Raw genomic sequence first — 21,654 nt, forward strand, 5'->3', positions numbered from 1 at the left:
ATACATTATACGCATTATCACAAATTACTGAATCCCCCCCCCCTTTTTTTTTTTTTCCCCTTTTTCAGATCCTCATGGTCTTTTATAAGTAATAGCATCTTGTATGTACTTACAGATGGACTTTATCTAAGATACTTCCGTAAATTTGGATTAGGTAAAAATCTCAGTGAGTAATTGAGATAGATCTCTACAACTACTTGCACAGTTATGAGGAGAGTGCATGAGACAAAAACCTTTGTTTTAAAAGCTTATTACTATTTCCAAGCACCAAGGCTTGAAATACAGCTGCAATTCTTCACAAAAAGAGCCAGGAGTCAAAGTGCAAAGAAGGTCACATGTATTTTGCACATCATAGGGTAAGCAAGAAAAACTGTACAGACATAAGAAGTCTTGCACCTTCACAAGCCCTTCTTTCAGCAAAGCTGGCCATTTCTAGCACGCATCTGGCTGTATTTGCACAGCAGTTGGGTATTTCACATCACTTCTCCATGCAGTGCGCATCCTTTGAATACAGAAGGGCAAATTACTCATGTCCAGAAGGCTTCCTGCTGATACTAGCTTGTAAACGTGACAACACCAGAGACATTTCCAAGTCTTTCAAGAGCACATCTGGCAGACAGCATCTGCATCCAAGCCACACTTCAGCATCCCCCTTAAGCGTGTATTTGGCTTTAATAACATGCTTGAGTCTTACTGACGTCAATGGGACTCAAGCGTGTGCTTACATGCTTGCTTGATTCAGAGGCTCTGCAGGTAACTAGCTGCCTTGCAAAGGAACAGCAGGAAACAGGGCACAGATGAAGGTGCAGGGCAGTACCAGCTGTGAGAGAACCCAGAGGACAAGCTCTTCCCTCCTTCATCTCCACTGACATAGAAAGCCAAAACGCCACCACTCTGCAATGCAAATAGCAGCCCTGCCCAGAAGGTCTTTGATTCTGGCTTTGACAGAATAAAGCATTTAGCCATCCGGATCAACTGTGCAACCCGTGAGGGAAAGCTTGTCTCTGAATACTTGCACAGCACTGCCAGAGTTGCATTCCCAGTAATGCCAAAGAAAGGCAGCAACATTTCTGCAGAGAGAGAAACGCGTTATCAAAAGCTATGAACTGCCAGGTTGTTTGGCATCGAGGGTACGCAATTATAGCTGAGTTTAGTGAAGATATTTTGCTGTGAGGCACAACAACCACGTCTTGCAAATTATACATAACATACAATATAAAAAGTCAAATATCTTTTTAAATCAGGGTTTTATCTGACCAGAGTGAAATAAACTTAATAAAGAGTGGAAGAAATGAGCAAACATCAAACAACTGCTCTTCCTCCCATCTCTGGGGGGAAGATTGGAAGATAAGACACTGGGAAGCAATAGGAATGGCTCCATTAGGTTCAAGCTACCAGCAGACACCACAGTAACTATATCCATAAAATGCACACTCTTTAAATGTGAAGAAAAAACAGTGCTGCTCACTACATGTTCAGACTGAGGAGCTCACTGTCATAGAAGGATGCAGATAATAGATTAAAAAATATATAAGGTCACTGAAGAGCCATTAAAGGTCAGCAGACAGAACTTTCAGCTTGGGCCAGGGGGTTGGAGATTCATGATCCTTGAGGTCCCTTCCAACCCTGGCCATTCTGTGATTCTGTGATAGGGAGGAAGTCTTTGATGAAGAATCATTGCATGCTTGCTAGTCATTGTTTAAAGTAGGATATGAAGCAGAGTTTTTGAACATAATGCAATTATGTTCAATTATTTCAAAAACACAAAAGAAAACTAGTAGAGTGTTCAAATGATAACAGCTGGAAGAAACAAGTTCAAAAGGGTGCCTATGACGCAAGATCTGTAAGACCAGGGAGAGCCTGCAGTGCTTTAAAAATACTGACACTAAGCTGTGTGTAAGGTATGTCACAAACATGACTTTACCTCTAGTAAAAGCTTAAAGCCATGTCTGGAACTGGATAGTTTGATGCCATTCAACACAAGGCAGGTAGACCAGGAATGCAGATCTAAACGATAGCACTTTGCCTTAAAGAAGCAGGTTTTTCTCCTTTCCAAAGGCTTACCTTTTGCTCTACACACTAGAGACTAGATCGAGTCTCACTTCTGCTGGCATAACATACGCTGCGTTTCCTAGTGGGCTCATTGAAAGAATAACATGCCCACTTTATAGGCTGTGCAGGGCATCAGTGTAACACGTTGAGATCTGAGTAGAGCAGTACCCATATACCTAGATGAGAGTTGTATGGGAGTACATATTACACTGCAAACTGGAGTACAAATACTAGCTGCACCACCTCTATAAAACACAGAGAATTAAGGAGCATATGTTTTTGTTGTTGTTTTTAAGAGAAAAAGAAAAAACACTCAAAAACCTTAAGAGGCTTTTTACTCCACTGTGAAACAAGTAAAGCACCAGAAGAAGAGCAGAAAAACAAGGTTTTGCTTTTTTGGCTTACAAGGCACAAAACTTTGTTTTTAGAACCAACTTTTGGTATTTAAAGGTGGTTACTTAAAGCCTGCACAATCTGAGTTGGAGGGAATGGAGGCTTACCACTGCCTAGCCAGGCAAACTCCCATCCCTGAAGGATATACAGTCTGATCCAGACAGGAACAAACAATTAAGCACTGAGTTTCAAAGCAGGAAGCGGACTCAGCAATGGGGAGCACTAAGCAGATGAAAAAAATTAAGGGATTCAGAGGAGGTGAAGTAGATTAGATTGCTTCTCCTGGGTGCTAAATATTTCATGTGTTGGGAAATAGAGGAAGCACAGAAATATATACAATAAAACATCAACTGCCAAATACAGTGCTCAGCAGCTTCCAGCATGGGCTACGAGTTAACTAACCTTAAAGACTGATCACTTAACATTTTTCTCTAGTAGGCTATGTTTTACAGAAAACGATACAGAGTGTATCATCATTGGAGGACATTTGCAAATAATCTTATAAATGTCAAGGGTCAGTCTAAAAGGACCTCAAGCTAGTAACAATTAAAGTTAATGGATAGCCGTGATTTGCTCTTTTCACCTTCCTTTAGATCATTACAACAAGGAGTGTTACATCCCAATTATGCCTGTGGATTTCCTGGATAGTAAAAGACCAAACTTAGGTACCTCATACATGGCTCAAAGTCTTTTCCTTAAACAGAGAAAGTACCAATCAGCTAGGTCTACAGGCTTTGCTACAGAGAAAAACAGAGCAGCAGAAACAAAGCAAAGAAAGAGCTGTCCAATGATTATCAATGGTGAAGATGTTCCTTAACAGTTTCACAAGATAACTATTTCTATTTTACTATAGTGAAGAATAAGAACTTAGACTCATTTTGCTGCTATGAATCTGAAGCAATGTCATATCAATGGTACTGGGTCAGCACACAGCATCTCTCCTTAGTTATGGGTGAGTAAGTACACTGGAACAAATGAGTTAATACTAACCAATTGGCAACAGAAAGACAGCTCTCTTCCAAGTAACTCCAAACAAAGAGTGATAAAAATCAACAAGATTTAATACCATCCACAACTTCAATTACATTCTAATGCTCTAAAGGTAAGTGAAAGGCATTTACATGTCAACTCCCATAAATATTTACAGTTCTGACTGAAGCAGGCTTGACTCTTCACATCATCCCATTTAATTAACAGATTTGAACAGACTATTATACAACAAACAGCGTAAAAAGAGGCTAGCATTAAGAAGTGCAAACTAAACATGAATCTCAACTCAGAGTCTCCTAGTCTGTAGCCCAGGGTTATGTTAATTTTGGACCTGCACTGAGGTCAGTGCTTTGCTGATCTCCTTTATTTGCACCCACACGACAACTTTCAGCATCCACTCCTCATACCAAATTTTCTTCTCTGGTGTCCCTTAGTTGTGCTGCTTCATTGATGCTACACTTTGCCTTCAACAACAGAAGAGTTCTTGCTATAGCAAAGATTCAACCACTGAAAGGCTTCAGCTTGATTTGGCAAAGCACATTCAGGCATCCAAACACATCCAACCATGCTAACATAACAGTGATGCTTCCAGCTGTAATAAAATCACAGCCCCTTTTGTTTCAGACACTCTTTTAGCTAGATACTGGCACTCAAATGGAGGAAGACATGGTATTTCACAGAATTGTAAGGGCTGAAAGGGTCCTATGGAGATCATTTATGTTCAAACCCCCCAGCTAAAGCAGTTCCCTAGGTGCCTGTTGGGTTCTGGAAGTGAAGACAGCCATGCTGAACAGAAGTAATATTGCATTTGTGAAGACAAATTAACTTTCTTACTCATTTTCAAAGTGCAATGACTTCTTGGAGCCATCTGAGGTTAATGGCCCTGCACTGTGCTCCTTTTCAAACTCCTCTCTCTTTGCTTGGTCATTTTACGCTGATTGCCCATTAGCCCAAACATTACAGAAAACGGCAGCAATAACATACAGGCAATTAACAGTTCCTGTGCTGAAGGGGAAACTCAGGTAAGCAAAAGTGAAGTAGGTACAGATCTCTCCAAACAGTAATTTTCTGCTGATTCACGCAGCCTGTCTGAAATGATCTCAAACCACAAACCAGTTTTGTTTTCTGATACAAAGGCAGAAACAAACCCTAGTGAGATGTCCTGTCAGGGCATTACGTTGCTCAGGAATTAGCACTTTCCTAACTCTACTATATAGCAGCTTTCCTCCAAATAGTTTTTACAGTATGAAGAAAGATTTTATCTTATGTAGTCTAAGGAGAGTATATCCACTGCTCTTAATATTACTCAGTTTCAGTGAAAAAAAACTGTAAGACAGACCACCAAGTCTCTCTTAGACTTAGTCTCTCATTGAGTGGGATCAAGTCAAAGGGCAGCTCCTCCACAATCCCAGGAGATAGCAGTGCTGCAAATTCAGCAGTGAGTGGGAGCTGGAGGGCCTCTGCTGGATGGGAATCTGTGACATTCTGGCCCAGGGCTATGAGATTGGACTCAGTTGTGTGTTTTTTTTTTGTTTTTTTTTTTTAAAGACTTAATGGAATCAACAAATCCCAGCTACAGGTAAAGAACACCTACAGCATTTTCACAGCTGTATGTTCATGTAGACACACAAGAGAAGACTGAGAAAATTTTCTTAACTTCATGAATGCTGATGTCCTGAAACTGACAGAGAGTTGCCAGCTTTCATGAGTTGCATTTTGTTCTGAGAGCCCCATTTAAACAAGGATGAGAAAATACACATACATAGACTGAAAAATACTATGTTGCAATGGCAACATCCTCAAACTCCATGGATAAAGAGGGTGGGACACAAGTATTATGTACTTGGGTTGATTCTAGAGTGTTTTTTGTTTTTGTTTTTGTTTTAAATATCAGCACATGCCAGGTAACACCAAACACCCATTCTTCAGGCTGTTCACTCCTATTACACCACCAGTACCAACACTTAATACAGCTGTACAAACAATTGCTTAGGGACAGAAAAATGGAACTACACCTGCAGTGTCCTGCTACGACAGCCATAACCCAAAGGTCTCACTGGAGCAGTTGTAAATGTGATCTTTTTTAATGATAACAGTGCTATGCAAAAACCACTGGAAAAAAAAAAATCAAAGGAATGCTACGTGCAGAACAACGGCTACTTGCTGAGAGCAATACAGCTCACACTTACTCTTCTATAAAGAAGTGCCAGAACTCATGACTCTTCATTCCTGGCTTGAATTTTACTTTGTTACAAAACCCGATCCTTCTCTGCTCTTCCTCAGAAGGCATCTCACATGTAAATCCTAAACAAAACCTGTCCATGCTACAAACATGAAGAACATCATGTGGGGGAGTACAGAGATATGAAATGTCACATTACACCTAATTTCAGTAAAAACTGTCAGTCATACAAGGACAGAGAGCTCTGAAGGGCATTAAAAACATCAGAGACCATCTGAAAGGTGCTGCAAGTTCGGAAGATTTTGTGGGGAAAAAAAAAGGGCACTGAGTCAAGGTGAGATGAGAAGTATGTAACCAGGAAAACTTGCCAATAAAAGGCACTCCTTCAGAACACAATGTTTTGTCTGACTACTTTATCAGGAAATCAATTTACAACTGCTTCTTATTACTCTGAACTGAGAATGACAGGAGTGCAAAAGCTCTAAATTGAGGAGGATAGGCAGATTGTGGCAGTCTTCGTTCACTAACGGATTAAACGTTTTCTGCTTTTGTATTTAAGGGATATCCAGCCTGTTAGGTTCCTTCTTCCCTAGGGGGTGTATTTGGTTTTGTTTTGATTTTTAAACAGTACAGTTTTGCTATGCACAGCTAATGCAGCTTTGTATCAGTTATGCAATACTCTGGAAGCAGCCTGATCTATACAATGATCTTTTCCGTGGCCAAAAACAGACAGAGATACCTAGTATTGCTAGTTTAGGGCAAGCCTTTTGCAGGGAAGATGAAGAGCTTTAAGTTTCAAAGGAAGGAGCTTGGTAACTAAACCACTGCAGAAACAGACAAATTCACATGCTGTTTTTCAGGGTTTGGTTCAAACTTGCAATGCATAGAAGATAGAAAAGAAGAACTATCTTGGAAGCCAATTTGCAAAGACTGACCTTTAATGTACTTTGATCTACTTCCAATGTAACCATCATGTCCCTGTATTTTTTAGTCCAGAATACTTTTAATTTTGCATGAGTTCTCTCGCAATAGGAAAATGAAGTTCACCATTCCCTTGGCTTCCTCCTCACTGCCTCAGCTTCTTTTTAGCAGCATGCCTTCTTTGTCCATTTTCAGCTGTTATTCCACAGTTCAAATTTTCAATTGTGGCTCAAGTTCATAATTTTCACACAGCTCTGCTTGAGTACAGCCTTTGTGTTCTTCAATATATTTCCCAACCTTCCCTGTGCAGATCGAGGGACCACAGTGCCCTTAATGATCTCCACTAACTTAAGAAAAATGCACCCTCCTACCTCTCCCAGAACAACCAGCCAAGCCCTGGAAAACCAATAAATAGTGGCCTACAACTCCAGATAGTTCCAAATACACTAAAAATGAGTCTGTTGGTCTCAACATTTTTCTTCTTGCTTCAGCAAGTATACATCTTCAGTATTCAGGTGACTTCATATTGTTCTTTTCTACTGTCAAGATGGGTCAGCATGCTTGTTTGTTAAACCTTACATTTCTTCAATATTATTTTCCCAGTGCCAAAAGGCTCTCTCACCTCCTTGTGGGAATCCTTGTGTGCTTCCAGTGTCTTCATGATGGTCAACTCTGCGTAGTTTTTGAACCTTGCTGGCTGATTCCGTAGAATTTCTCTAAGGACTCGCAGTGCCAAGGCTCGTATTGAATGCTGTGTCAAGAGAAATTGATGTTAGAAAAAGTAATTTCTTATCAAAATTGCATTTTAAGCAAATTCTCATGGCTCTCTAAGCAAGAGAAATCTTATGTAGCTCCACCAGCTCCAGTGGATCAAGCAGTGTGATCAATAGCTGAAAACAAGAATTGGTCTGCTTGCTTTCTGTTGCAGAAACATTTATATAAAAATGATTGTTCCCACTGACAGAATTGGAATGATTCTACATTTCTAAATTCCATACTCTTCTGGCAATTAAGTATAAATTCATAACCAAAACAGCATAACTGCATTACACGAAAATATAAAGACATTCAGATTGTATCTGATTTGCTCTTCCCCTTCTGCTTAGCTCTGCAGATATCAGATTGGGCTCCATTCATGCAAAAGCTGTTTCTCATGTACTATTACAGGGGCAGCATTGATTTACTGCAGCTCCTCTGGAAATAACTTTCAAGAGCAGTCAATTTTTGTAGTCACTACTGACCTACGTGTTAATCCTTTATACATCAAAAGATCCTTAGGAGAAGGGATTTATAACACCTGCTTTACTTACACAACTGTTACATTAAGCTTTTGGCTAGTTGCCATTCCAAATAGATCTATCATTTCAGTAGAGGAATACTTAATTCTATATTCAGCCTTCAAATTATGCCCTTTGTTATCCACCTGCAAAACTCAGATTAGCAAACTTATACTTAAAATCACCAGATCTTCATACATACGTGATGATGCTATGATTAAACATGTAGCACTACCAAAACTCACGTTGATAGTAAGAAAAATGATTGTGAGAAAATATCAGCCATATACACTGCCTTAGAAAATAACTTTATTTCTGATTCTAGTTCAATTTCCTAATTGTTACTAAACACTCAGAAGGGAGTGGAGAACAGACACTACAAAGAACCTTGAAATTTGTCAAGGAGTACACTAATAATGAAAGCAGAATCAATAACCTTAACAGAAAAAAAGAAAACAAGTAGTGCAGCATCACTGATGAGATGCCGAACAAATGTAACAAATTTCAGATGAATTAATTTGCAAAACCTATCACCCTAAATAAAGCAATGCTACAGGAGAGTTAAGAAAAATCTGCATCTCACATCTTTGTCTCCAAGTGTTTCCAGGAGCAAGAGCAGAATGGTTTTGAAATGTTCCTCCCAAACTCCAAGATTATCCTCCCTTGTAATTTTCAGCAGTTCCAGGAGAGCTCCTTTCCGCTCCTCCACCCGCTCATTGTGATTAGAGAGCTCTTTCAGAAGATCAGCCACCAAATCTGAATGGTCAATGGGTACTTCTAGGACAAATGGAAGCAAGTCACTTGGGGAAATGGGGGAAAAGGTCAAATATGTCCATATTACAAACCTTCCATAAAATGAAGTGCATGGAGAAAAAATAAGACCACTACCAAAAAGGCATCAAATCCCAAGTGGACTCTGTCAAGAGGGAAAGAGGACCTGAATAACCCTAATTTCACCTAAGTTCTTAATACTGCTCATGAATCTGCACATGGCTTCTAAAAAATAAAGAAGAGATGACGATTGGATTTTATCCAATTCCAATAATTACTTCTACAAGAGGAGAATCGCCAGTTTGTCCCAGACACACACCCAAAACCAGCAATCACATGCGTAACCTTTAGATCAAAGTACTATGAGTCATCAATATAATGCAAAGGAATAAACTAAGGGGTGCAGCATCGTTTAAATGAAGTGAAACACTCAATAACAAGCTAATGAGTCATTTGGGTTTTAGAGTAGAACGTCCCTAAATAAATGTTCCTTGAAGATACACTTAATTTAGACTTTAAGAGACTAGTTTGAGGAAAACTCTAAAGGAGAAAGCAAGAGAACAATAACAAAAAAAATTAAAATTGCAGTAGAGCCTTTTCTCCATATCCATAAATGAAGTTCTGCTGTCACACATCAGAACAGAAGATGTTTCATGCCAAGCCTTGAGTCATTTGCAAAGTAATACACAACATATACGTGGACAGGCATGTATCTCAGTACTGCACATATACAAATATATTAGGAACAGAATAAGGTGACAACAATTTTAAAAGGTTTGCTAATACAAACCATCCCGAAGCTGATCCATGTCATCATCAAAAACTGCTTCCTTGAGGGCAGTCTTGTCGTAAGTGTTAATTGTGTCAGAATAAGGATAGGGGTTATACTCTCGAGCACGTGGCCCTGAAAAGGCGCGGGGTGGCTGTGTGTTAAGTAGGGAGGTTTTGTTATCTAGAGCCATCCTTCCTCCTTCTACAGTATCACTGCCTCCTCGGACATCACTGGTAGGTACTGCAAGGCCACCATCTCGAGACACCTGGAGATCAATACAGAAAAGGCATAAGACCAATAAAAGGCTACAACTTCCACAGAATTTGAGTTCACTCACAAACAGGATCACACCCATTAATTTTGTGTAGAATTCCTTATGTACACATAATACTTAGACTACCACCTCTTTCCCTAATTTAGGTAACAAAAGTATCTCATGATCACAGGGCAAAAAGCTATGCTAACATTTCTAAACCAAAATACTTCTAAAACTGCACAGGCTAGGAAAAAAATCAAACAAGGAACAGGGCCAATCTGCTAATAAGCAGAAGAAAGGAAAGAAAAGCAACATCATTCTCACAAAATCTCACAAATGATGCTTAGAACGCTAAAGTGAAACAGACAACAGAGGAGTCCCAAAGAAAAACATGAGATCACCAAGAATTCTAGCTTTTGAGATTAACAGTCTACTATAACCTACACTTGTTTGTCCATACAGGAAGCAAAAATGCTGCTTAATTCATAGATTTTGAATTTCACTTACTTAATTAAAACAAATGGCATCTCACATGTCACAACAACCTCTAGGACCTCAGTGTCTTTCTTGTAGTGAGAGGTTCAAATGGTGAAGTGTTAGGAACAATTGAGAATAAAACAGTTACAGGAAAAATCCAGTTACCAAGAGCAACTGGATTTTGTACACTAGTTAACATTCCAAAGCCAGGCTTGAAAACAATAAAAATTTCACACATCTCCAAGTATTAATCAAACCAGACACTTACCATGTCACAGTCTTTCTTCCCATCACGTTTGATTGGTTCATTCAGGTCCTCTTGGCTACGGAAACTAAACTTCTCAATTGCTTCTGTGACTCCACGAAGAGAGCTGTAGATTTCATCAGAATTTAGGTTCTCCGTGTCATAATCCAGCATACTAAAGACGAAATGTATATGAAACGTTACACACAAAATTGGAGTCAACTTTTGACTTAACAAATATATGTCAAGTTGGAAACAGATGACTTGGTGTATCGTTTCTAACAGAGACTTTTAACGAAACATGAATGGAATTCAAAGTAGACTTCAGGTCTGAGCCTCCTAGACTTATCCCAGTCTGAGAGGAGGAGCTCAACTGAATGAAGTGGTACTATATTGCTGCAATTGAGGAGAAATCAGGTCCACTGTTTATAACATTCCAAAGCAGTGAATGTGATAGCTTCTATCAACAAAATATCCTGCCCCTGTAACGGTAATGGTGTTCATACAAAAGAAAAATAATTACTATGAGAACTCAAAGGGTTCTGACAGCTAGTGGATGTGAAATCAACAAAATTTAAGCTCCATAATACATAAAATATATTCTGTCAATGAATTGAAATGCAGTAGATTTAAACAGAAATGAAAATGTATCTTGACATAAAGCTTAGTCTATCATATTCCAGTTTTCATTTATAGAGCAGTAAAAACAAAACCACTTGCAAGAAGCCTTGAAAAAAAAAAAGATGCATTTCAGTAATGAGCCTTAATTTGAGAATTCTCTCACTCAAATCAAATGCTTTCTTGCAGTCAGTCTGTTTTTCAGAAATTCTTCAGAAGTATAAAGCCAAGGAGTTATCCAAAATTAAGTACCATGAGAAAAATGACCAGCAGGCAAAGGCAGATAGATGATAGAGAGAGAAAAAAAAAAAAAGATAAAAAGACATGGCTAGGACAAGAAGGTCCTGAATGCTTCAAGGAAATTAAAAGACAGCATTGGCAAGATTTTGCCCTATCTAGACGGAAGTTGAGTTTGCATGACAGTTTTCCAAGACAGATTTAAAAAGACTCAGTAACTGAGAGAAATTTCTCTGGGGGAGCCTCAGATCTTAGCAGAGCCAGAAGAAAAAATGCAAAAGAATTTAAGATATTTACATCAAGTTGTTAGTCAATAAATGATAAGAAGCAGCTCCCTTCAATTATCAATTTCTATTTCTTAACAATTTGTGAAGGATGACAGGATGGCCTTGAAGGAAGATGGCTGAACAAAGAGTTGTGTTGCTTTCCTACAAAAGAACAATTGCTTGTCATGTGGTAAGAAAAATAATACAGTAAAAATAGAAAGTCTCTTTTGAATCCTTGGTACACAGTCATTATTGTCAGTACAACTAGAAGTAGGATGTTCACTATCTGGAACTACCACTTCTCTGGAAGAACCTTGAGAACTTCAGACAAAGGATAAATTTTGTGTTGTCCAAATCTTTTGGGATTAACACACTGAAAATAGTCATAATCCCTGGCTCCAAGCAACGCTATCACCCTGCAGGCATACAAACACCAGCACAATGCATTCTGGCAAAGAAAACAAAGCATAGCTCTCTGACTTTAAATGGTGTCCATCCAGCCAGGCCTGGCTAAAAAGAAAAAGTCACTGAAACAACAGATCTAAACCAGGAAACAAAAGCTGTGCATAAACCTATAAAAGAAAGAGTATTTAGGATCTTCCAGATAATTGAATGACATCACTGCTTTCCAGACTCCCCAGAAAAGTAAACACATTTTAAAATTCTTTGTAAGTATCAGTAATAGAGAAGACAATCTTTGCTTCATACCATCTTGAAAGTATTAGTCTTGCGTTCAAGCATGATTAATCCATACATCTTACAAGCTTCTTCAAGTGAGCAATGGAAGAGCCTTTCTAGACAGTATATATTGATCGTAACTGCGTACTCACACTAAGAGATGAAATGACTTACCAAAGGTCACACAATGAAATCCGTGGAGAAAAAATTAAGAAAAAAAAGAAATTGACAAATAGTCCCAGATATACTGACACTAAATCTGCCCAAATCTTGGTTTCTTTCCTCAGGAATGAATTTTGACCAATGCTGCTCCCAAAGAACAGATCAATGCACATATTCTGCAGTGCAAAATGACTGCAACTATTTATGAACAAAGAACCACTAAAACTGAGGTGTTTTTCAAAACACAAAACCACCTTTTACTAAAACCTAGAGAATCCAGTGATTTCATATGTCAAGAGTAAGCTAGTGTAAGAAATCACATTATGGTTGTGACAAAACTTTACATGTAAACACACATATCTACTGACAGTATGTGTGCTGGAATAATTCACAGACAACGTGATGGAGAAAATAAAATAAAATGAAGCTAAACCCACCTTTGAGGGAAAAAAAAAAACAGCACAAAAAAAAGCAACCAATCAAAAAAACTAGAGGAAAGTCACAGGATGATATAGGAGTAGAGATGAGCAGTGTTTAGGGATGTCACAGCATTATTTTCCATCTTCCACCGCACTGATGCAATACAGCCCTCCACAAGCTTATAAAAATAAAATTTGGCTGTCTGTCATAAAAGACTTTATTTTCATGAACTTTTATTCATTTTCCAATCCAAACTATGTGTAAGTAACAGTTGAGCATCCTCAAGCAGTACACAGTTAGGGTTTCTTGCACTTTCATGCTCTGGGCTGGAATTATTCCAAACCTCGATGCTGACTAATGAAAGGAGGAAAAAAATTGTTCTCAACTAGCATAACCCCCCTGCCCCAGTCCAAATTAACATTAATCTCTTCCACAGATTTCTCAGATGGTCCTAGAACCTGAATATTGATTTCATGTTTTACATCTTCTGGTATTCACAGGGATGCAGAATATGTGATTCTATTTTCTATCTCAGTTGTCAGAGACTCCCAGATTTTCAGATTTCCAAGAACTGTTTGGTTTTGCTTCAACAGCTTCCAGTTAGGAATTTCCTTCTTTGAGGGAAGATGATATAGCCCTTCCTCAAGTGAGATTCACATTTAAGTCCAAATAAATCACATCCACAGAAAGCCTGCTGATAGGGTTTAAACTTCATAATAATCCAAGTAATCTAACAGACATCTGGCAAATTAAATTTGGTTTTTGATCAAAACAAGTATGCAGTTTTAGTTTTGTACAGAAGTTCAATATCTACAAACAGACAGAAATAAAATGTGAGTGTACAAGAGGAGGAACAGTGATCAAAATTAACTGTCAATCCCTTAAATGTTGTGGGAAGGGCACATAATACAATTAATTTCAATACTACACGGTTCCAAGATGTTCCACAATCATCGGGAAAACAGCTGGTGAATCACATACACACCACCCTCACTGGCCATCAGATACTACTGCAGATGGGAAATCACTATCACAACAAGTGCATACAGAAAGTGCTCAACAACTGTGTTCTGCATTCAGGAAACCCAGCAGGGAGAAATTAATTTGGAAGAATTCACTTTGTTTTTCCACTGGCATGCCACATCTCCCTCACAAAGAGGGCAAGTGGCTGATTCATCTCCCCAGTCTGAGAACTAACATCATCCCAATTTCTTTTTCAATTGAAGCTTTTGGAAATCATTTCCTATGCTTGAGCAAATTATAAAGTATGAAAGGTAAATAGTACTGTGACATCTCAGACAAGTTGGTTTAACAGGTAGCTTGTTACCTGGGAGAATAAGAGCGTCTGAAAGTCTTGTGGGAAGGAGCGGTGGGGATGGAGTTAGGCTGAGAAAGGGGAGGGGGGTGCTTCGACAGCCCATCTGCACTCCAACCCCAGAACCGACTGCAGTGATCAGAGAAACGAAAGAGAAAAACAGAGAAAGGAGAGGGAGAAAAAAAAAAGAAACTATAATCTGAGTGGCTTAGTGCTGTCATGCTGCCTTGAAGAGAGAAAAAAAATTAATAGAAACGAAATTAAACAAGAATACTCCACTGAGCCCCTTAAAATCATTGCTTTGGCCTTTATTTTCACTTTTTTTCCTATCATAAAGATATGGCTCACACAAAAATAGTCTCTCTTAAATTGCATAAATAGATATAGTCTCTACAAACAACACTTAAAATGCTTTAAGAGAACAATCCCTGACCAAACATCTGTATCCAAATTCTATGCAGGTATTTGCAAGCAACAGAATTTCCTGAAAGATAGGAGAGCTGAAACTGAACTTCATGAAATAAAAGAAAATCAGTCTAGAGCACAGATGTGTCAGGGGGGGCTTGTTTGTCTCTGCAGACAACCTGGAAAGACTGAATGAAACCCAGCCTCAAACTCAGTTCGTATTTCTCTTGAAACCTCTACAGGGGCCTCTTGGTTACCATCTGGCACTGCACCTTTGATCAAGGCAACCAAATTTGTCTGAGTTTAGTTTTTACTTTTGCCTTGTTCCCTTTGTGTCACAGGAATTATCAAAATCATCTTCTAAACAATACAAATGTTTGAGCTCGTGGAATATTCAGCATGCCAGTTTGTTTCTATTAAAATTAAGCATACTTGTCTCAGAAAGTCACGAGTATACATAAGTGAAAGATGCTACAAGATCAGATGTGGCAAACAGGTTGAGAGTTGCTTCAGCACAAACAGCAGCAATGCCAGTTGAAAACTTATCTGAAGTGTGACGTCAAATTCATGTGTTAATCAGCAAACAAAACCATAGCTATTACACTCAACTACTACAGAAATGCACCAGACATTCAGAATGCTGAATAGAAATCTCACAGCTCAAAATCACACCTACCTGCAAATGGGCCATTGAACAATGCAGGCTTGTCTTTTTTGTATAAGGTGGGTGGTCTATTTTAATTCTTTTTCCATGTCCTGCCTTGCTCAACTTAATATAGATGTCATTAAAGTTTATTTTAATGGTATTTTTTATTTTCAGTGAAAAAGTATATAAAGCTTTCAAGACCAAATAAAACTATCAGCTTTTTTTTCTTTTAACTATGCACAAGTTTCTGGGCTGCTAGTAAAGGCAAATCTATCCATTTGATATAATTCCTTCAAATATTCCTAATGGATTGTAAGTGAAAATTCACAACCTGCATGTGACATCTTAGCTCACAGAGGACGTTTTTTTATTCAAAATAGCATTCACGCACTGGAGGAATTCTTAGCTTAGTATTTTTCCTCTTGTACTACATCACTAAATCTGCAATTTTCTCCATCCAGCATAAACACAAGCCATTCACCTGTGCATTGCCCAGGAAACATTCATTATTCTTACTCAGAAATATGTTTTTTTTTCCCTATCATTTCAGCTTTCCTAAGTGTCTTCTTTTCTTTTCTTCTCCAGAAAGATCTCTCTTGCTCCCTAACTTCCCTCCCAAAAAACCATCTGGACAACAAAAGTAGGTACAATTGCAGAAACAACTCGCACATGCGGTGGATATATTCTAGTCATTACGAAAGCAAAACAGGATGGAGCAAATGAAAGCATAAGGAAGGGCTCTGTCCAAAGCCCCATGTTAACCTTCTGAAGACACTAACTAATATACATATATATTTCTAGGCAATCCAAACTATCCTTTCTACATGGAAGATTAAATATCCAAGCCCCAAAAATACACGTGGCTCTAAATACAACTCTTCCAATCTGTGTATCAAGAGAAAGTTCAAAGGAAAATAAAATCTTCAAGCCAATGCTGGTACTAAGAATTGGAGATAATCTCTCAACTGGACTGCACTCATGTTGCCTATACAAGGCAGAGGCATGGACAGGGCAAGCAGGCAACAGTACACCTGTTGTCTACAGCACAGACAACCTTGCTACACTTTGGGAATGGGTCCTGTAGAAGGTATGATCAAAACCTAGTTCAAAGAAGGGCTATACAGAGAAACAGCAGTAACTTCATCCTTTTAGATTGCTAACGGAATGACTTGGGTCTGCTAGTTCTTCAAGTTTGTAGTCAGAAAAGTCACATTTTACACCGTAAGCTGAATTGCAAACCACAAGTGCTTATAACGGAAAGATGACATAGAAACATCTATACCAACATCATACTGGTATACCACAACATATCCTACTCACGACATCTGTTAATCAGCACATCTTCCAAGACCTTTTTTTCTTAAAGAACAACCATATCATTTCCAAAAACAGAACTAAGTTCTCCCTTGTTCAGTAAGTCATGACCTCAAAGTGTGCTGCACAAGACACAGTGATGCAATCCAGCACAATGTCATGAACTACTGCCACTGATTTGTAACACTTGCCACCGCCTTTTCTACAAGTGGTAAAAGTCTGCAGCTATTGCTATTGCCCACAGGTTACAAAAAAGGTGAAAGCTCTCCTTGATTAGTTTAAATGGCTTTTAAAGCAGCTTCCACCTTCACCTACCACTGAACAATTATTATTATGTAGTCTTAACTAAATCCAGCAACAAATCAAGACACATTAATTGAAAAGACACCTAAACTTTGGGGTCAACAACTTCAATAGTTCCTTTGATTTTCTATGGAATTCTTGATTTTGAAAAGACATTCCTGGATCACTATACCAGTAACATTTTGGTCTTCACAACTTAATGGCACAACGTTCTAGAATTAATATCCTCTCTAACCATTCCTTCAGAACATACCCCATGTAATAAACTCTCCAGTTGCTAACCCCCAAAGGCTTGAAAAGAACAACACTAAATTGAGGAGATGATGAAAGCTTTAATCTGCATCTTGATACATATAACCTGACATCAATAAAAACATAAAGCTAAACAGAATAACAGTGAGTGAAGAGGCAAAAACAAGTCTTGCCACAGTGGCAAAACCCAAAAAGCATGGCAAAAGATCATAAATTTAGAAAAAAGATGCCACATACAAATGTGACTCGCAAAGTTTCAACATAATCATCAGGAGATATAATCTATTTGTAATTCCAGTGACATAATCAATCAGGAGAGCAACAATACTCAAGCTAGTAGAAAAGGAAGCAACATTATTGGAACCATTCCCCTGAAACTCTATAACTTAATTTCTTAATGAAACCATTGTTGAAAAGCCTCATAATAATAGGCAACTCAACCTTGACTTGCAAACTTTCAGTCTGGTTTTGGATTACATCAGATTTAGGATTACAAAGATTTATTCAGATACACAGAATTTCCTCAGGAAACTTTATGTCCTCCCCATACACTGCTGGAATAGTCTAACTACATCATTAAAAGCAAACAACCTGTGTTTTTCTGACACATGGAAGTCAAGTGCTAAGCATCCCCTATGGATACTGTTTAGCAAGTCATGACAGGGCTGATTAACAGATTTCAGTGTAAATTACTAAACTGGACTATGAATTGCCATCCTTGCCCAGTATGTTTCCTTTTGTTTCTACTTCAGCCACAGCAAAGTGACTTCTCATAATGAGGCAGGGCATTTAAGCTTTCCCAGCATGAATCATCAAAGCATGACCAGGTAACAACTTAATACTTCCCATATTTCTAAGGTCCCAGAGCACGCTGTTTAAATCCATATCACCTCTGCTCTAAGTTTTTCTGGTACCAAAAAAAAAACAACCAAAAAACCCATATTCTCAGCACGCAGGTGTTCATGTTTACAGAATAAAAGGTTTTGGAGAGGACTAATATATTCTAGGGTAGCACCTGCAGCTTCAGTAAGACACCTGATTGCAACAGACATACTGCCCAAAGGATCAGGATGCTATTCTGCTGGTGACCAAAGAGGGAGGAGATGTGAGGTGCTCAGCACTGACATACAGTCATGACTTGTATTTTGCATCCTCGCAAAGCATAAAAGAGGAACGGGGGAAGTTCAGCATTTCCCTCTGCAGTGCAAGCACTGCAATAGTCAAATAAATTACTGAACATAACAGCACACCCAAAAACCAGACAACTGAAATCCTTGACTTGAAAGTCTTACATACTTTGTGATATTTGCAACCTACACATCACCTCATCACTAATGCTGCCATTTAGTATTACCTTTATTAAATCCACAAATGTGATTCTGGAGAAGGCCTGGTTATGAAAGAATTAATATGAGAACAGACATTGAGATTACGCAGATCAACATGAGGACTCAAACAATGAAGTCAATCACCAACCATGTACTATCATGTTTGAAGCCTGCTCCTTTGGAACAGTTTACTGTAAACTTCTGATCACTCGTTTGTTTTCAAAGTGAGTCATATTTTGCATTATGCATGTTCAGTGTTGAAATCCTTTAACATTTAAGTGGTTTAATCAACCTGCCACATTACCTTGGAGACAGCCCACCATGAGAACAGTTGGTAGGTGAAGTCAAGGGGCTGGTTCTGCTGCTGGAGTGCCGAGAGGGAGTCCTACCAAGAGTATTGCTGGGGGAACCCTGGCACAGAAACAGGAAAACGGGGATTAGCAACATGTTGCAACACAAGGACAGGAGTACACAACAGCAGCAACAGCTTCAAACGCTGCCTTTGTGCTAGACAGGCTTGGTGCAGTTTTTACTCTTGCTCTTGACCCAAAAATCCGCAGCCATAGTTCATGTAGTCAGTAAGGTATTCTTAACAATACTGTGCTCAGAGGATGAAGAAGCACACACGTACCTCTCTACTATTCACAGAACCAGCAGTTTTAACTTGCAGCATGTATGGCCTGCAAATACTGCCAGAAAATGGTTTATCAAATTCACCAAACTACCCAGTTTCTCAGATGCTATTTTTTCAGCTTCAGAACATGCAGACCATTACTCTGTCAATTTAGTAACTTAATTATGCAGCTATTTTACACATTGTCTAAAGCATTCTGATTGCTTGTGATCTTAACAAGCACAATCAATTAACTTATTTTTCCACTGGCCTGCATAATAATTTACACCACAGGAAAAATGAGTAGAAACCATTCCCAAATCTGACTCACTCCACAGAAGAGGAAGATAAACGAGATGGAAGGGACTAGAGAATCCAGTCCTTCCCCTTGGAAACCTAATGCTGCAATTTGAGTTTACACAAAGGTCTATCGTCCCTATGGAAGGGCAAAGATGAGAGGGTTCAAATTCCAGCAAACTTCACAAGATTTCCATGCAAAAAAAAAAAAAAAAAAAGGCAAAAAACCCACACCCCTAAAAACTCTTTGTTGCTGAGGGGAAAAAAATGTTCGGAAGCACAGTAATTATCCGCTAACATTCTCTCAAATTATATATGCAAACACTATATTAAAAATAACTGAATTATTTGTTTTAACAGACTCATTAAAGTAATAACATCAAACAGAAGCCTCTGCCAACAGCTACTGCTAGTGCATGCTATTAGATATCTGCAATAGCTTTTCAACGAGCTGCAGTTTTTGAGGCTCTGCTGTCTGCAAGAACATGGGCCTCTCACCACACTGGTGTTACTGGAGTTCTTGAGGTGGTTGTGCAGCAGCTTGGTAGCACCATCCTGGAATGTTTTTGGCAAGGCACCAAGTAACATGGTAAACTCGGGAGTGTTCAGTTCAAAGAGAGAAATCAGGACTATTTGTGCTGCCTGAAAAGAAGAAAATAATGTTAGTTTCTACTTCAAGTACACAATTTGTTGGTAACAATTCTTATGGCAAATTACACAACTTTCACTTCAGAAGATTCCCATGTTCAGCTTCTGACACATAACTTGCAGTGCGTCACAAGGAATTACTGTTAGAGTTACACCTTCTTAGCTCAAGTTTACAATACATTTATTTATGCCTTTACATTTATGCCATTTCTCAGATCTGCACAGTGTACTCAGGTGTACTATCTCAAGCAAGTGAGAAAATCTAACTATTCTCCCTTCCAGCACATGCTTCCATTGAAAAGTTACTGCAAAAAATTTCAAGAACCAAAAACCAAGAGTTCAGACAATGAAGAATCTGGGACTGCAATTTGTCATTCCCATACTTCCTACCTTCGAGTGAAAAAAAAAAAAAAAAAAAAAAAACTAGTCCCTTTCCCACACAGCCTCTCCTCCTCTTAAGGATCCAATAAATTTGTTTCATCAGACAATCCCTGCTCCTGCTTTCTCACTTCTTCCTGCTTCACTGCTGTGGCTGTTCCAGCAGCTCAAGCTTCTGGCTCAACTGGAAGACCTACCAGGATGGTGAGAAGAATCTTTCCCTAATACTTGTACAGGTTAAACCCAACCAGATTCCCTGAATTCAGTAAGTAAAACAAAACAACTGACCATTTTCACTGGAAAACGTTTTAGCCTATTTACCTGGAAGACTGCCAGAACAAGTTCTCCACTAACTCCACTAGTAAATGTACACTATATTGAGAAGATATGAAGATACAACATAAAAACGCATTCCAAGAACAGTCAAAATAAAGCAACATCTGATTTATTTGCAGCACCATCTTCTCCAGCTGGTGTCAGTGGCTACATACCAATCTCCAGAATACTTATCTGGATACAAAAGCAGTAGTTTAGATTAACAAAGAAATGAAGCTATGTGAGTTTTTATTTTGGAACCGCATACATGCTTAGGAAGAGCAGACACTTCTGTCTTCCCTTTTGGGAATTTTCCAAGACTTCCTAAGAATGAAAAATAATTGTAAAGAGGACAAAAATATAATTCACTATTGTGGTAACAACTGTACATTCATTGTTCTCATCAACTCAAAGAAAAAGGAGCTTTTAGTAAATAATGCATCTATAAAGATGTGATAATAATTAAGTGTATCTGCAGTTCCCTGTGAAGTGGAATCCATTATCAGATGATGAATTTGGGTACACAGAAACCCTTTTCAGGGTGGAGAAGCATCTAAGTACCTCATTGTTTCAGTATGCAAATTGAAGTTTGAGCTACACTGATCCTTTTACTCATCTGGTCAATTTGCAATAACACAGCTTTACTTATAAAAAAAACATTTTCCACCTGTAGATTTCGAGGTTAATTAATATCCTTTTCATATAGCCAACAAAGAAACTGAGGCACACAACACCCAATGGGCTTTCTTTTCATGGACCGCAATGAACAGGTCTTCAGACTCTTCATTTCATACAGATCTTTATGCATTCTACCAAAATCCCATTGACTTGAACAGAAACACAGCATGTCATTATTTACTTCACACTTAATTCTAAGGACGAGAAGCTGGGAGATAATTTTTCCCCACTTTTCTTAGCTCCAGACTCAACTGTCCTTTGGCCTGAGTTTTGGGCAACTCTGTCATGAAGTTTGCAAGGTATCCAACAGGCATCTGTATTTCTGTCAAGTTTTGATCCAACAAGTTTCTGTAATGAAAATATTACTACAAACAAGATCTTAGATCAGCATGTTGAATGCAAAGTGACAAGTCATGCCAAAGTACATTCCCACTTGTGAATGTCAT

At 38.6% G+C, this 21,654-nt stretch overlaps 1 protein-coding gene across 17 annotated transcripts in view; it reads right to left on the bottom strand.

Annotated features, from left to right (window-relative positions):
• The window catches only part of CLASP1 (cytoplasmic linker associated protein 1), a 153,681-nt gene that overhangs the window by 10,581 nt on the left and 121,446 nt on the right, over window positions 1–21,654 (bottom strand). For 11 of the 17 annotated variants that reach the window (XM_085228444.1, XM_085228452.1, XM_085228451.1 and 8 more), the window contains 6 exons: window positions 19,688–19,831; window positions 18,584–18,690; window positions 10,360–10,510; window positions 9,377–9,623; window positions 8,399–8,592; window positions 7,161–7,289 (listed from right to left, as the gene is read on the bottom strand). In XM_085228444.1, the coding sequence (XP_085084570.1) occupies window positions 7,161–7,289; window positions 8,399–8,592; window positions 9,377–9,623; window positions 10,360–10,510; window positions 18,584–18,690; window positions 19,688–19,831 (972 nt within the window). The remainder of the gene's footprint in view (window positions 1–7,160; window positions 7,290–8,398; window positions 8,593–9,376; window positions 9,624–10,359; window positions 10,511–18,583; window positions 18,691–19,687; window positions 19,832–21,654) is intronic. The other 6 variants (XM_085228443.1, XM_085228457.1, XM_085228455.1 and 3 more) reach the window with 1 other exon arrangement.

Source organism: Meleagris gallopavo, chromosome 7 (genome assembly GCF_905368555.1).
Source record: "Meleagris gallopavo chromosome 7, MGAL_WU_HG_1.1, whole genome shotgun sequence".
NCBI classification, from domain to species: Eukaryota; Metazoa; Chordata; class Aves; order Galliformes; family Phasianidae; genus Meleagris; species Meleagris gallopavo.